General features: G+C 51.1%; 7 protein-coding genes across 7 annotated transcripts in view; 5 read left to right on the forward strand and 2 right to left on the reverse strand.

Moving 5' to 3' along the window:
• The window catches only part of SEPMUDRAFT_85017 (glycoside hydrolase family 72 protein), a gene marked incomplete at its 5' end in the record, with an annotated part of 8,408 nt that extends 5,060 nt beyond the window's left edge, over positions 1 to 3,348 (forward strand). Inside the window, 3 exons of the mRNA XM_016910373.1 lie at positions 395 to 469; positions 529 to 675; positions 774 to 3,348. Coding sequence (XP_016761936.1) covers positions 395 to 469; positions 529 to 675; positions 774 to 1,198 — 647 coding nt within the window. The 3' untranslated portion in view covers positions 1,199 to 3,348. The remainder of the gene's footprint in view (positions 1 to 394; positions 470 to 528; positions 676 to 773) is intronic.
• SEPMUDRAFT_125497 (ubiquinone biosynthesis hydrox) lies at positions 420 to 3,348 on the reverse strand. Its single transcript, XM_016901991.1, has 2 exons — positions 768 to 3,348; positions 420 to 669 (listed from the first exon to the last, which is right to left on the reverse strand). The coding sequence occupies exon 1, from the start codon at positions 3,338 to 3,340 to the stop codon at positions 1,805 to 1,807; it is 1,536 nt and encodes a 511-aa protein (XP_016761937.1). The 5' UTR covers positions 3,341 to 3,348; the 3' UTR covers positions 420 to 669; positions 768 to 1,804.
• Positions 3,349 to 3,652: 304 nt separating this feature from the next.
• On the forward strand, positions 3,653 to 4,858 carry SEPMUDRAFT_148988 (uncharacterized protein). Its single transcript, XM_016905269.1, has 2 exons — positions 3,653 to 4,046; positions 4,124 to 4,858. The coding sequence occupies exons 1-2, from the start codon at positions 3,756 to 3,758 to the stop codon at positions 4,655 to 4,657; spliced, it is 825 nt and encodes a 274-aa protein (XP_016761938.1). The 5' UTR covers positions 3,653 to 3,755; the 3' UTR covers positions 4,658 to 4,858.
• A 1,753-nt stretch (positions 4,859 to 6,611) lies between these two features.
• Positions 6,612 to 7,993, forward strand: SEPMUDRAFT_85023 (uncharacterized protein). Its single transcript, XM_016910374.1, has 2 exons — positions 6,612 to 6,620; positions 6,692 to 7,993. The coding sequence occupies exon 2, from the start codon at positions 6,780 to 6,782 to the stop codon at positions 7,743 to 7,745; it is 966 nt and encodes a 321-aa protein (XP_016761939.1). The 5' UTR covers positions 6,612 to 6,620; positions 6,692 to 6,779; the 3' UTR covers positions 7,746 to 7,993.
• A 703-nt stretch (positions 7,994 to 8,696) lies between these two features.
• SEPMUDRAFT_85026 (MFS general substrate transporter) lies at positions 8,697 to 10,794 on the forward strand. Its single transcript, XM_016910375.1, has 2 exons — positions 8,697 to 9,509; positions 9,580 to 10,794. Exons 1-2 carry the CDS (start codon positions 9,043 to 9,045, stop codon positions 10,628 to 10,630), a joined length of 1,518 nt encoding a protein of 505 aa, XP_016761940.1. The 5' UTR covers positions 8,697 to 9,042; the 3' UTR covers positions 10,631 to 10,794.
• Positions 10,795 to 11,575: 781 nt separating this feature from the next.
• On the reverse strand, positions 11,576 to 11,854 carry SEPMUDRAFT_116832 (uncharacterized protein; the record flags this gene model as incomplete). The annotated part of the gene is made up of 2 exons (XM_016901289.1): positions 11,576 to 11,742; positions 11,806 to 11,854. The coding sequence occupies 2 exons, from the start codon at positions 11,852 to 11,854 to the stop codon at positions 11,576 to 11,578; spliced, it is 216 nt and encodes a 71-aa protein (XP_016761941.1).
• A 1,930-nt stretch (positions 11,855 to 13,784) lies between these two features.
• On the forward strand, positions 13,785 to 14,335 carry SEPMUDRAFT_20227 (uncharacterized protein; the record flags this gene model as incomplete). Its single annotated transcript, XM_016908323.1, has 2 exons — positions 13,785 to 14,035; positions 14,119 to 14,335. Coding segments are annotated over 2 exons (468 nt in total), but the record flags the coding sequence as incomplete, so codon positions are not given.
• Between the last annotated feature and the right edge of the window lie 44 nt (positions 14,336 to 14,379).

Raw genomic sequence — 14,379 nt, forward strand, 5'->3', positions numbered from 1 at the left:
CGATTGTGAGCTGATCTGATGGGCTCTCTTCTCTTTGTCTGGATGAACGGGTTTGGGCCGGCATTCAAGTGATGGTGTGCGGTCCTCGGGTTTTCTTGATACAGCGGATTTTGATCAATCTCAGGTGATTCCGGGAGATATCCAGTAACCAATTGATTCCTTTGATTAATCAAGCAGAGCTAGCCGGGCTCATAACTGTTGGAACCACACACCACACTAGTGCCCAATTGAGAAGATTGATGGAATACCAATCAATAAGTGGATTAATTGAGGTCCGAGGTCTGACCTCTCAAGAAGAGAAAAGAGGGGGGGTGGGTATCCCCAACTCTACATACATATGCTAAGGAATCAGTGGCCCCTGTTATCTCATATGACTCATGTCACATGATGCCAGGGCACCCATGTCCTTCTGTCCAAACAATCTTTTTCTCCGAAACGGGCTGCCAGGTCATCAAGCCACGAACATTTGGTACGTCTTTCCGATTCTGATGCCTCCACTGCCGGCATACTAATTGGGTTGCATTACAGGAGACCAAGCAGCCATCTTCGGCCCAGAAATGTCGGGTACATGGTCTGGAGCCATCATCTACGAGTGGATTGAAGAAGCGAACGACTACGGACTGATTTCATACGGACCAGCTGTTGACGCTACCGTCACTGGTGCGAATGTTGCAGGTATGTCGACCCTCTACACGGGCCCAATGTGTCGTCGGTGACGCTGCCCAATACTTGCTGCTGTTCGAGCTTGGCACGTGGGTGCTGACTATTTGCAGGTGGCTTCACGATTCGAGGTACACCAACGCCGATTCAGCCAGACTTCAACAATTTGAAGTCCCAGTGGGCTGCTGCTTCGCCATCAGGCGTCCAGTCTGCTGCATACTCGCCTTCACTCACTGCACCCGCATGCCCTGAAACAACCCCTGGAGCTTGGCTCGCCGCAGGTTCGCTGCCTACTATGGGTCAGAAGGCCAACACTGCTGCAGGCGGATCTTTCAGTGCAGAATCATCACCAACACCAACAGGCTCTTCCCAGAGTGGGGGAGCGATCGCCAGCGCTTCAGAGACGATGTCGGGTAGGATGTCAGGCACTTCGTCCAGTCGGACTTCCTCTGGTACAACTTCTTCCGGTGCTGCGGCCACCAAGATGGCGACTGGTGGGCCAGCCCTGCTTGCGCTCCTCGGTGCTGCGTTGCTCTAAAGGAATTGTCGCCTATTCGCATTGAGACATGACACGAGAAATGGATATGTAACGAATGTATGCTCATTGAGACGGCTCTACGCAACCACGTGTCTGGACCTGATTGCAATTCGTCTTGCGATTATGAAGTCGGACAGTGCACCGCGCGCGAGAAGCTTCGCTGCATCGATTTCCGCGAATTGATGATGTTGATGAGTGTCATTTGTAACTGTGCTTGTATGGGGCAATGCGGTGGCCTGAGAGACCGTCAGGAGGACAAGGATCAGAGGCTAGGGCTGCCCGGAGCTCGGGAATATTGGCTATCGCGGCTGCACGCTGTCTTTGCTTGAAACTGCACAGATTGTAGGGAATCCGAGAAAGGATCATCAGACGCCTTCTAGTATTGCCAATACTAGTACCTCCTAGCTCTCCAACCAATTTTTTGATTTGATCAATGCTAAGCAGCCGAAGCTGGAACCTCTGCGTCACAGCCAAGGTGTTCTGACGAGATCCGGCTTACACGTACCTCCTAGTTATGTACTTGGCAGAAACCTTGGTTCTGGGGCACGAGTGTATAAGGTAGGTAAAAAAGGTAAAAAGCTAGGGTAGGAGGTATGGCAGGTTTAGCTATCGGCCAGCCGCACCCATTAGCGCGCCCTTTAGTGGTCCCAGCCGGTTGACCAGATCTAAGCCGAGACTTCTGCCCCAGACGACAGGTCCGGAAGAGGCGGAGTACAGCTTCTGCAACTTATCCACCACCCCCAACATGGCGTTATTCGCTGCCCAGCGCTGAGAGTTGTATTCGTCCAAAGCCCAGCAGCTGCCGATATCCATGCCGTGATTCACGCCGTGTGCAATACAATTTGCCAGTGCCTCCGCATCTGCCAAACCGAGGTTCAGACCTTGGCCTGCAAGCGGATGGACCGTGTGAGCTGCATCACCGATGAGTGCGACGCGATGGCCCGTATATGTATCTGCGTGTCGCATGCGGAGAGGGAAGGATGCGATGGTGCCTTCTTGGACACCAACAACGCGTGGCAGAGTGGAAGGAAGGCCAGTTGCTCGAGGGTCGGTGTGTGGTTCACGCCAGGACAGTTCGTCTGCAAGGTCCGACCGAGGGTTGTGCATGAGATATTCAATGTCTACCATCATAAGGCGGAAGGCGGCGTTGACCATGGTGGTGAAGTTGTGGGAGGAAAGCTGCTTCAATTTCGCAGCGAGTGGCGCTGTGATTGACCAGACCAAACTGGCTTTGTTGCCCGGCAATGGTAGTAGTGCGATGGGACCTGTGGGCAGGAAGCGTTGATATGCAGTCCTTAGATCGGCCTGGCTGAATGGCCGATCGAGGTCGAGAGTGGCAACTACACCATGCTGGCCGTAGTCCCAGCCATGACTTGGAATGTTTGCAAATGCTCTCACCGGGCTGTTGGCACCATCTGCTCCGATGAGCAGCCTCGCTGCCAACGACCTGTCCCCTGGCAGGTTCACAATTGGCCATAGCGACAGATCGAGCGAATCGTCATCCTTCGCTTCTGGTCCGTACGTGATTGACTCCACGCGCGTCTGGTCCATCGCGTCTACAGCGTCGGCATCTTGCAGACGTCTCAGCAGTGCAGAAGTCAAGTTGCTGTTCTCGCACATGGTAGCCACGGTATTGACATCTTCCTGCTCGTACCTTCGCCTACTCTGCTGCAAGCTACTCCCTGGTATAGCGGCGGCGATTGTGTCTAGTATGCCGCCCCCCGCAGTGTCGAGCGGATCAAAGTGTATCTTGCTCCCACTCACGCCGTCCCAGACGTCCATGCCGTGGTATGGCTGTGTCCTCGCCGCGTTGATGTAGGACCACGCTCCATTTTGATCGAGAAATCGCACCGACGATGGCGTGAGGGACGAGCATCGATTCGAGAAAGCCTTGGGGTCATTTGACGACGAAGCCTTCAACTCCTGGCCATCAATCAGGGCGATCTTCAGGTTCTTGGTCGATGCATTTGATCGCAAGGCCGAGATGAGAGACAGTCCCGCGGGTCCGCCGCCAATGCAGACGACATCGTAGAGCTCGGGGGTGCTGGACAGTGTCGCGGCGGTAGAGTAGAGGCTTCGTCGCAGAGACGGGGGGAGCGCGAGGAGCTTCGTGAGGCCATGTCTCGATGACAAGCCTGCCATGATCTCCCTGTTGGTGGTGCAAGTGGTTCTGTTCTCTTCCGAGTGCTCATGGAAGGTAGCGTAGCGTTGGAGGTAAGGTACCTCATAGCGTAGGTATGGTGTGGTCTGTAGTGATTATCGGGTATAATTCGGACTCCGACATGCCGTGAGACTGAGTGCACAACCTTACATAAAACTGCTATCGCGTACTTCCAACCTACAGTAGGCGTGTCTGTAATGCCACCTTAGCTTGGAGACCACACATACCCGAGTCTCCCACTCTGTCCATAAGTATACCATCTGGCTCCATCTCTCCCTCTCTCGCGCAAACACAACACACCCATCCTTCCGCCCTCTTCACCCTCTCCGCCCTCTCCACCCCCTCCGCCCCTCCACCCTCGCTACTCCGGGTACTCCCCCATCTACCAGCACCGCAATGGCGTCCGGTGCAGCCAAATTGATCCCCAGCGATCCGGAAAAGGTGATGGTGATCCGCAAGATCACGCCGGATATCATCACCTGCAGCACGCCTTTCCTGCGCTTTGGGCGGATCAAGGTTGGAGGACGAGGCACAATCGTGCGACTAGCCACGGGCAATCTCGCCGTCTTCTCTCCCGTCGCCTTGACAGATACAGTGAAGCAAGAGATCGCAAGCCTGGGAGGAAAGATGGGCTACATTGTCGCGCTCGATCAGGAACATCACATTTTTCTGGAGAGTTATCACAAGGTGCGAGATGCTGGATTCAGCTACGGGCTGTGGCCATCGGGCAGGCTCCCCATATGCTGACTAGGTATCTCCGTTAGGCCTACCCAGAAGCCAAAGTTCTCATGCCCGAGACCCTGCCCAAATACCGCGAGAAGCAGTCCTATTTCCAGATCCCCAGAGACAATGAAGTGCTATTCTACCCCAACAAGAAACCCGAGATTTCACCCGAGTTCGACGCCGACTTCGACTATGAATATGTCCATGCACATGGCAACAAGGAACTCGTCTTCAATCACCGCAAGTCTGGCACCCTTATCGAAGCTGACTTGCTCTTCAACATGCCAGCAACCGAACAGTTCAGCAAGACGGATCTGGACCCTACGACCGGCCTGTTGACCAAGCTGTTCAACAGTCTGCAGCACACGAGAGGTGCGGCTCTGGCACAGAAGAGAGTTATATGGTATGGACTGGCGAACCCCAGACCCGCCTTCAGCGAGAGTATGAAGAAGATCAATGGATGGTCGTTCGATCGAATCATACCTTGCCACGGGGATGTGATTGAGACTGGGGGAAAGGGCATCTTCGAGAAGATCATGGAGTGGCATCTGCAGGATGGGGCGAAGATGTTGTAGGAGGATATTTGAGCAGAAGCTTATGGTGGTCATGTGAGATTTGCATGAAGCCATAGGTTCTAATTGAGAAGCAGAAACGACCAAAGTTTAAAAGGTAATGTCTTTACGTCTTGGGACCACGTTCGATGACAAGCTGTTCATGAATCAAGGACTATTCACCATTCACTCCGCAGACTCCACATTTTTCACGTTGGATCATGCTTGAAATAACATGAATGTGGTATTCAGAACGGGGAAATGGAGAGTCCACAAGGCAGAAAAGAGAATAAAGAAGGTACCTTACCTATGCAACGAGGTAGGTAGCCCTGGAGGCTACTGATGTGAGGACCATGTAATCCCGTCGTTTCTCATCTATCGCACCCGACTCTTGTCCGGTCCAAGGCCGGAGTTTCGCCCTGCCGATGCCTACTTTACATACCTTACATGTACCTCTAGAGCCACCTCCGCCCTTACTAAAGCTATCCATGACGCAACAGCCAAATGTCGCATCCGGGATCCGTCGTGCCATCATCATACCTCTTAAGGTACAGGTACAGGTACAGGTAGGTAGGGCCCTACTGGAATCGACTATTCCATCAGAGCACGACATCATCTTAGCGACCATGATTCAGCCCAGTACGTGTGTAGTAACGCGTGCGCGGTGCTTCTAGGTTTCTCCCGCCCTCAATTCTTCGCAGCCACTATTCGCCAATAGGAGGTACTATCCCTGTCTACTGACCGAGCACGGAAGCACAGCCGTTAGTTCAGACCTTCCATCAACGAACCCAAGCTCACGTGCAGACCGACCGGCAAGACAGGCCAGACAGGCAAGACGGGATATATTGACTTCCAAGCTTTTGCTATACAGTGTATTCGAATAGCTGCAAAGGCTACGGATACGGGCAGCCCTAGAGGCTAAGATTGATCTATAGGCAGCCCTCTTCTAGGGCTATGCGAAGCCCTCTGCCCCCCACCCCCTGCAACTGACATATAGTTGTATACATAGCCCTAATATTGAACGACAGATTCGCCTTTACGTGTATACATGTAGTACGGTATTCTAGCAATCTGTGTCCAACGAACGCTAATATGCCAAAGAAGATCCCACGTGTCTGCAAGCGACTGCAATATTGGACAACAACCATCTCTAGGTACTTATCAGCAGGCTTGTTGGAGCGGAGTAAATAAAGTAAAGCAAGGACATTTACCCCAGAACTCTCCAGGGACAGATGCAATCGATCCAATCGAGTTCCAAATACCTAATCGGGTATCGACGATGAGGCATAGACCGAGTGTTGGCTAAGGGTGGGGTATAGCCACAGAATGAGCAGACGGCCTTGCTTGTGCGTCTACCAACTCTACTTTCGTTCATGTCCTTCTTAGCACGTGGTTCATTCGCGACCACGCAGTGGCACGCCTATAGCATTATCGCCTGGCCTAGTAGGTAGATATCGAAACTGACTTTGCATCGTTTGATGTTGTATACAATACTACATCACCTATACAGCAAGTTACTCAACGTACCTACCTTATGCAAAGAGGATTTTTTTCTCTTTCTGGACGCGATTAGCGCCCTGCAAACCTCGCCTCATTTGTTGCAGGAACGAGTGGTAGTGAGTCTCAAACGCAAGATATATATATGAGTCCTGCTCGCAGCGCTCATAACACTGAGACCATATCACAATCCACGAGCTTCAGGAACCTTCTTCACTGCATCTTCACTGCAACGACCTAGTACGGTCAACGCATCTACAGCTATGAAACTTCTCCAGCTCTTGTCACCCATGGTGGTGCTCCTGTCTTTGACTTTTGTTGCAGCAGAGCTCTGTGGCACTGTTGGAATCTCCACAACGCCTCCATACTTTACGTCAACCCATCCTGCACTCTACCACGCAGTGGCCTGTGGAGAGCGTTGTGCGTCGGACACCAAATGTCAAAGCTATGCCATTGGTGTAGGCATGTGCCTACATTATGCATCGCCGGTGTAGGTGGCCAACCCATATGGATAGTCCCTAGTCAATCATGAAGAACTGAAGCTGATTCATTCGATTGCAGTTCGAGCATAGGCCAAGCGTCACCTTCTAGCCCATGGACGCTATATGACAAAGACTGTCCTCCCATCGTTGCAAAGAACGCCGCTCTTATGCGTCTCAGCCAAATCACCGTGCCCGGTGTTCCGTGTCTGATCCAACCAAACTCCACCAAGAGCAGATTTCGCCTCACTGGACCAGACTTTTGGCCACTCGTCCCAACTGCCGAGAAACAGCTCCAGCCTCTTCCTGGTGCTCTGACTGAAGAACAGAGAGAAATAAACTCTCTTCAAGGCAATGTTTCATTTGATCACTTCTACCAAGCCCCCGAATTCTTCTTCCAACAATCAACAAGTGCACCTGCAGGCGTATACGATCTTGTCACGGCTGGCTCCGAACCGCAGTATGTTGCAAAAACGGCGGATGGCGGACTCGTCCTTTTGCCAGCATCCACCGGGTCTACTGGCCAGAAGGACAATGGAAAAACTCCCGCCGCAGTGACATCCATCTTCACCGTCGACTGCGACGGTCGTATCGGTGTCATGCACGACGGAGTATCTTATAGCTGGAAGATCGATGCTGACGGCAAGGGCACGTCTTTCACTGCTGGGGCACACTCTGCGGATTGGACCATGACCGCTTTCGACTTGGATACGTTCAAGGATGCGCTGAAGGTGGAGAAGTCACATCATGAACTTCGAAGCCTCGGAAAGAGGCAGAATGAGGGCTTCAGATGCCCACCCTTCCAACACGGGGTGCTCAAGCCAGGCTCCCCTCCCGGTTTCTCGAACGGCTGTGGTTCAGTAAAAACCAAGAATTTGGTCCCGGAATTGTGGTTCCACAGCTGCTGCGACGCTCATGACATATGTTATGACGATTGTACTAAACCATCTTGCCTGTACTGTAACGTCGCATTCCTAGATTGCATGCATGCTGAATGCCACAAGAAAAATTTTTTCGTAAAGAAAATCTGCAACTTCGCTGCCCAAGTCTACTTCGAGGCTGTCCAAGGTCCACAGGGCTGTGGGCTCTTTGCGAAATATAATAGGGATCGATGTGACTGCGTACATGATCCTTGAATGGTCTCTCTGGAACGATGGAACAACAAAGTCTGCAGAAGGGTTGGAAAAGTTCCTACCTTTATGGAAGCGAGAACACCTTGGAAGATTGCTATTATGATAGTCAAGGGGTAGTACGGTAGTACAGGTTGAGCCGAGCAGGTTGGTCTGTTGTATGCGTTAGTATATGTATGTTAATTACTTTCCTTACCTAGCTACATGTAGTTTGCGAGAGCGTGTCGGAGTGTGCGTATCGAATCCTGTCTCCACCGTCGTATATGCCATTCCTGTATTTCCTGCTACAGCTCCCGTCCTCAAAGATCGTTAATTTCTCCCTACCTCACTTTTCACATACTTTGCTACAACCAACACGCTCTCTACAAACCACACAGATTCATTCACTCACCTACAGCAGCACCCCAAAACTGCCGAGAAATACCCATTTCGACCCTGTACTCATTGTTGAAGTGTAAAGTTGAGATCCATGATCATGTCAATTGAGTGTCTATCAGCTGTGCTATATAGACTCTAGGCCTCTGGCCTCAGGCTTCAACCTCGCCGTCTACCTCGCCGATTACTCCGTTTGTAGCGGGTGCCTGAGTGCTGTGTGCCACATCAACAATTATCGCCTCGCAGTCACGACAGGGTCGAAATGAGTGCTCATCCCGTAGAGAAGAAGAAGAAGAAGAAGAAGAAGAAGAAGAAGAAGAAAAAGAGAGCGAGACAGACATTGCAAACAACGGGTTACAAGCATAGAAGACGAGGATACTGTTCATGAGTGAGTGAAGTAGGTAGACAGGGACGAATTTGGACATTAGCAAACTCAATATTGACAAACGGCCAGGTTGAGCATGTCCCCTAGTCATTCGTGCATTGAGAGCGTGTTGGTGTACAACAAAGTGTAGATGAGGTAGGGAACATGACCTGACGTTGTCCATGCAACATTGGCCCTAACTACCCAGGCAACCTTCAAGGCTTCACCCTAGCAGCAAGCCTTCAATCGAGCTCGATCAGGACAACTCCAACTCTAACACAAGCTGCAGCGACCTACTACTGTCGTTACCCACGCCACGTGCTGTACAAATGCATATCAATCTGAATTGGGATGTTGCTCAACACGCAGCATCCTCGCTTCGTCGGCAGATTCAAGCATTCCACCCTCAAGCCATGGAAACCCTAGCCACGTCCATAGACCTCTCGTACTCCATCATCCATACGTCGTGAACGGTGAGCGCAAAGCCTTCTGAGCTGAAAGCAGATCACAAGTGAAGGCTGTGCTGCTTTTCTGTCCTACAATTCACCCTTTCCACCATACTTGATGTCGAACATCACAACTATGGCCCACTACACCACACAGAAGAAGCTCGATGACGCCGTTATTTCCGAGTTTCATCAGCCTCCACCCAGCGAGAACTTGGACGAATCCAGATGGGAGCGTTTATGGCCTACGATCGCCTGCGGCGCCGGTCTGTTCAGCGATGGATACCTCCAATCCGTTATTGGACCCGTCAACACATGTCTGAGCACTCTCTATGGCGACCAATACACTGCCAGTTCGGCACAGCAGAACGTTTCATCAATTGCCTTTGCGGGGACTGTGGTTGGGCAGCTCGCGTTTGGATACACGAGCGATCACTATTCACGCAAGTGGTCGCTACTGGTCTCGACTGTGATCCTATTCGTTTTTGCTGCGCTGGGAGCAAGTTCGTATGGAGCAGGAGGCAGCGTGATGGGTCTCTTCGCAGCTCTTACGGCATATCGCTTTCTGCTGGGCATTGGAATTGGGTAAGCAAGCACTGCGAGAAGCGTAGTACAATGATGGACGATTCTGTATCTCTGCTAACATAATTCGAAGAGGAGAGTATCCAGCTGGATCTGTAGGCTGCGCTGAGTCTTCCTGCGAACTGAAAGAAGGCCAACGCAACCGCTGGTTCTGCCTCTTTACCAACACTCAAATCGACTTGGGCTTCATCTTCGGCACTTTGGTTCCCATGATTATCGCCCGTGCTGCGCCTAATAATCTCGGCCTCGTCTGGCGCCTCTCTCTGGCTTTGGGAGTGATTCCGCCACTAAGCCTCATGTACCTCCGGATCCGACTCAAGGAACCTCAATCCTACATCCGTGAAGGATTCAAGAATACAAAGACCCCTTACTGGCTGGCTCTCAAATTCTACGGGCCTCGATTATTCCTAGTCTCGACCATCTGGTTCATCTATGACTTCCTCACATATCCTTTCGGTATCTATAGCTCGACATGGATCAAAGTGATTCAACCCGACTCCGCCCTCTGGCAAACCTTCGGCTGGTCTGTACTCGTGAACTTCTTCTACCTGCCGGGCGCTATCCTCGGTGCTTTCACCTCCGACTGGATGGGTCCTCGTCTGGCGCTGATGATATTTGTCGCTGCCCAAGGTGCTCTCGGATTCGTCATGTCCGGCTGCTATACCTATCTCAAGGAGTCCCAAAACATCGCCGGCTTCGTGGTAGTCTATGGCATCTTTTTATCTCTCGGCGAGATGGGCCCTGGCGACAACATTGGCCTTGTAGCATCCAAGACATGCGCGACTGGCATCCGAGGCCAATACTACGCAATTGCAGCGGCCATCGGAAAAATTGGAGCGTTTGTTGGCAATTACATTTTCCCATACATCATCAAGGCTGGAGGCGGAGCACACACAACTCGAGGAGGACAGTATCCTTTCTACGTCGCCAGTGCACTGTGCTTTTTCAGTGCGTTCTTGGTCTGGTGTCTCCCCACAATCAATCAGGACGCTATTGAAAAGGAAGATATCGAGTTCAAGAAATATCTGGAACTGCACGGCTATGATACTACGAAAATGGGTGATGGAAGCTCGGGACAAGTGAGCCACTTTACCGTGGACGAGATTGTCAAGGATGATCATTGAGATGTGCAGCTGGAGAACCCATAATGACTTTCTGCTTGCTGGGCTGGAGCAGCAACGAAAGCCTGAATCGACGCCCCCTCACACACAATCTACGGTCAATAACTATTGACGCAAGATCTTTACGATATATTCAGCCCTCATATCCCGTCAAAATCAACTCAACCTAAAAACTAACCGTCAAAAATTTTCCATTTCCCTTTTTCTTTTTTTCTCCCCGCCCCTTAAGAACTTATATACTCGAAACAATCAGCACTCCCAACTTTCAATAACAATACTCCGCCTCAACCCCACGGCAACACGATACAGAAGTCGTAGCAGCGGCGCTTGGGGACAGACAATCTTTTAACTATCCTCGCTGCGTCTGGAACACGTTTTGATATAGGATACCTATACCTACTCTTGGACAATAAGCAGATGATGGTTTCTCTGATGAGTCAGCTATAAACAGGCGGAGATATTTCTTCTGCTTCTTTCTCGGATTCTGTTGGAGGGAAATTATGATATACTACTAACCGAGGGTCGAAATGTGATGGATTGAGGAATGAGAAGAAAAAAGGGGCGTCGTGGCAACTTTGTTTTTTCTATTTTCGAGGTCTCTAACACATCAACCGATACAATAAGGAGATAAGGAGAAAAGCGAAAGAGTATAGAAACTCTTTCTCTCTCTGCGCGCACAAATTCTTTCCCAGGTACCCGTTGAGGGGTTGGTTGTGGTTGGCAAGCCACGACAACACACTACACAAAAATCGCATGCAACGAAATCGGCTCCCACGACGCTTCTTCTTCTTCTTCTTCTTCAACACCAACACCGGTCTCCTTCCTTACGCTTCTAGTCCTGCTTTAGCCTTCGCAATCCCCGTCCGTTGTAGCAATAACGTAGTAAGTTCTTACCCCGTAGTGATTGAATAAATTCTCTCATGTTCGCGCAACCTTGAGAACATGTTCTCAAGTTGAAGCCTCGCGAACGGTCTTCGCCGTTTTGGGGTAGTCAAATCCATCTGCGTAGTCATTGAACGACGCGTATTGACGCTTCTCTTCTAGTGCTCGCTTGAAGTCTTGAGGAGAAGCAGCAGGGTCCGCGATTGGTGCTGGTTTTGGAATTGCGACGGCATCTGTAATTTTATTTAGCGATTTTACGAGCGTAGAATCTTTGGGTAGTTTATCGATCTTCTTACTGCAAGTTGCCAGGACTGTCGCGAGGAGGAGAATGTAGCGGGTGTACATTTTCTTCTTTGGTGGAATTGTCGTGGTCTTGAGTTTCAATGGAGAGAGAGAGAGAGATGCAACTTGATGGAGGTGCAATGGCTGTCTAGCAGGAGGAGCATCAGAAGGAGGGAGAAGCAGTTGTATTTGTATCTTGTTATGAATACGGAGCAGCTTGTGATGTAGAGCTTTGAATGACGGTCCACGGGCAGGTATGATAGGATGTCAGTTTCGCGATCTGCAGAACTGTCAGTTTCAACGATGCAAACCTGCCTGTCGTCGACGCCAACGAGATGCACCTTCCCAATTTGGTATTGACAGCAAGGCACCTGGGCTTGGTTTGTCCAAGATGAAGCCTATATTCACGTGTTTGGCCATTGTACTATGGCGATATACGTCGAACACGGCTCGCAGGTCTACTCAATCCCAGCGATCTAAAATCCCAGCGATCTAATTCGCTGCCTATGGGGCTGCCCACAAGCTGTGAGTCTTGGACCTGCTTGTAGACTACTCTGGGGCCCTTGAGAGCCCTAAGCCGGCCATGACGCATAGAGTCATCGTGAAGTGCTTTGTTGTTAGGTTCCTAGCTCTCTACACTTGGATGTTGCTTGTTCCATGTAGCCTAGTACCTGGCCATTCGACGACCTGACATCAAGATGGCTTCTACCATATGTCCGTCGAGACTGTCCAGTTTGGGGCACGATGTCACAAGCTCCAAGTGTCGCTTTCAGAAGCGTAGACTGGTTGGAACAATTGATCATAGAGCTGCGATCATCGATCTCATTCCACCGTCCATTTTCGTTTGACGGCGCACTTTTGAGTTGGCCGCAGTAGAGTGTGTCAAGGTGTTCTTCCTGGTATATGCAAGTCTGTACTGGCAGCATCCAGACCTCACCTGGTCGATTGACGTAGTTGGTGCGTACGGCGAGAGCGTGTTGGTGTGGGAGCGTGTTGGTGAGGTAGGGAGTGGGTGATGTGGGGAGAGAGCAAGTGAGGTTGGGAGAGAGTTCGAGGGCCTCTATGCACGGACCACTCAGGGTATTATTCCCGGTATGTGCAAGCGATACATGCAAGTCTTGTACTCTCGGCAGTTAAGCCTGATCGGGTAAGTTCCAACTACACGCCGTAGGTTTGCTGGCTTGATGGCACCATTCGACACTGGTGAACCACTGCTTGGGCCACGTGCTACCTACCGCACCAGTAGCGACTCCCAACTGAGAATATGAGATCGATACAACCAACAAACAACAACCAACAACCAACGCCTTTCCCCGCCTCCCATCACCCATCAATGTAGCTGCGTCGATCGGCAAGTGGATTAGCATCGAGCCCTATCGATAGCCCTTTGATGCCTGCCCTGGTGTTTGGCAACAAATGCATCGAGGCCCTGAACATTTCATCCCGCACGGTTGCATCATGCCGTCTTCAAAAGATAGCAGCCCTGCTAGAAGCTACATCTTGCTGGAAGAGGGCGTCAGGTGCGTTGCCTCCAACGAGTCATGCATCCAGAGTGAGCATCTTTTCGAAGACTTCCACTCCACTAGCACTCCTTCGAAGCCACCCCGTTCTCAACTGCACATCTGCTCTGGACAATACTTCTCCAATGGCTACTCCCACCGATCACGACTGCAAAGAGTCTCTCTTGTCAGACGGTGATACGGAGGTTGGTGATGCTGACCTCGAGCTGCACCATGGGGGCTCCACGCGTCGTCAAATACGACTACACTGGTTCTGGATAGCAATAGTGTCGACTGCGGTGACCACTTTCTTCGCTACTCGCGCATACTATACGCACCCATCGCGGATTGAGCGCGCAGCAGCGGCAGATACGTTCTGTATGCGACCATCTCACCCTGACTTACTACAGAATGGCTGACTGAGCGAAAAAAAAGCTCCATTGTACAAAGACTTCAAGCCACGCATTGAGAAAGTCACTCTCGGTGGCGATCTCTGGGGAAACAAGAGCAACATCTTTGAACAAGAACCATCGCCTGCAGTAGACGAAGCATGGAACGAGATCTCAAGCGCCAAATACATGTTGGTATCAAAGAAAGATCTCATCAAGATGCACGGAACGCTAGATACAGCAGTGGAATGGCCCGACAATCCTGGCGAGTATTTCGTAGAATTCCATTCCTACCATCTTCTGCACTGCCTCGACGTCTTGCGAAGAAACTCCTATCACAATTTTCCACACTACTAGTAAGTTGTTATCCTCCCTCATTACCGATCCAACAACCCCCGAGTCTCAACCAAGTTCTCGTTCTAATGAATTCGGTGCGCAGCAAGCCCGAACTCCTTAATCCCATCCATTGGATCCATTGGACTCATTGTCTGGAGATGATACGCCAAGAGCTAATATGCATGCCATCCATGCACCTCAGTCGCATGGTATGGCAACAAGCCCACCGTGAACCGACACCAGAATTCCGCACCCATCGAATGTGCATGCGGTGGGAAGATTACCATTCAATGGCCAAAGAGAGAGAGATGCCGAAAGCGGTGAGTTTTACTCTACCCCCCCCCCCCCCCCCCCCCCCCCCCCC

This window comes from Sphaerulina musiva (assembly GCF_000320565.1).
Source record: "Sphaerulina musiva SO2202 unplaced genomic scaffold SEPMUscaffold_4, whole genome shotgun sequence".
In the NCBI taxonomy this organism is placed as follows: domain Eukaryota; kingdom Fungi; phylum Ascomycota; class Dothideomycetes; order Mycosphaerellales; family Mycosphaerellaceae; genus Sphaerulina; species Sphaerulina musiva.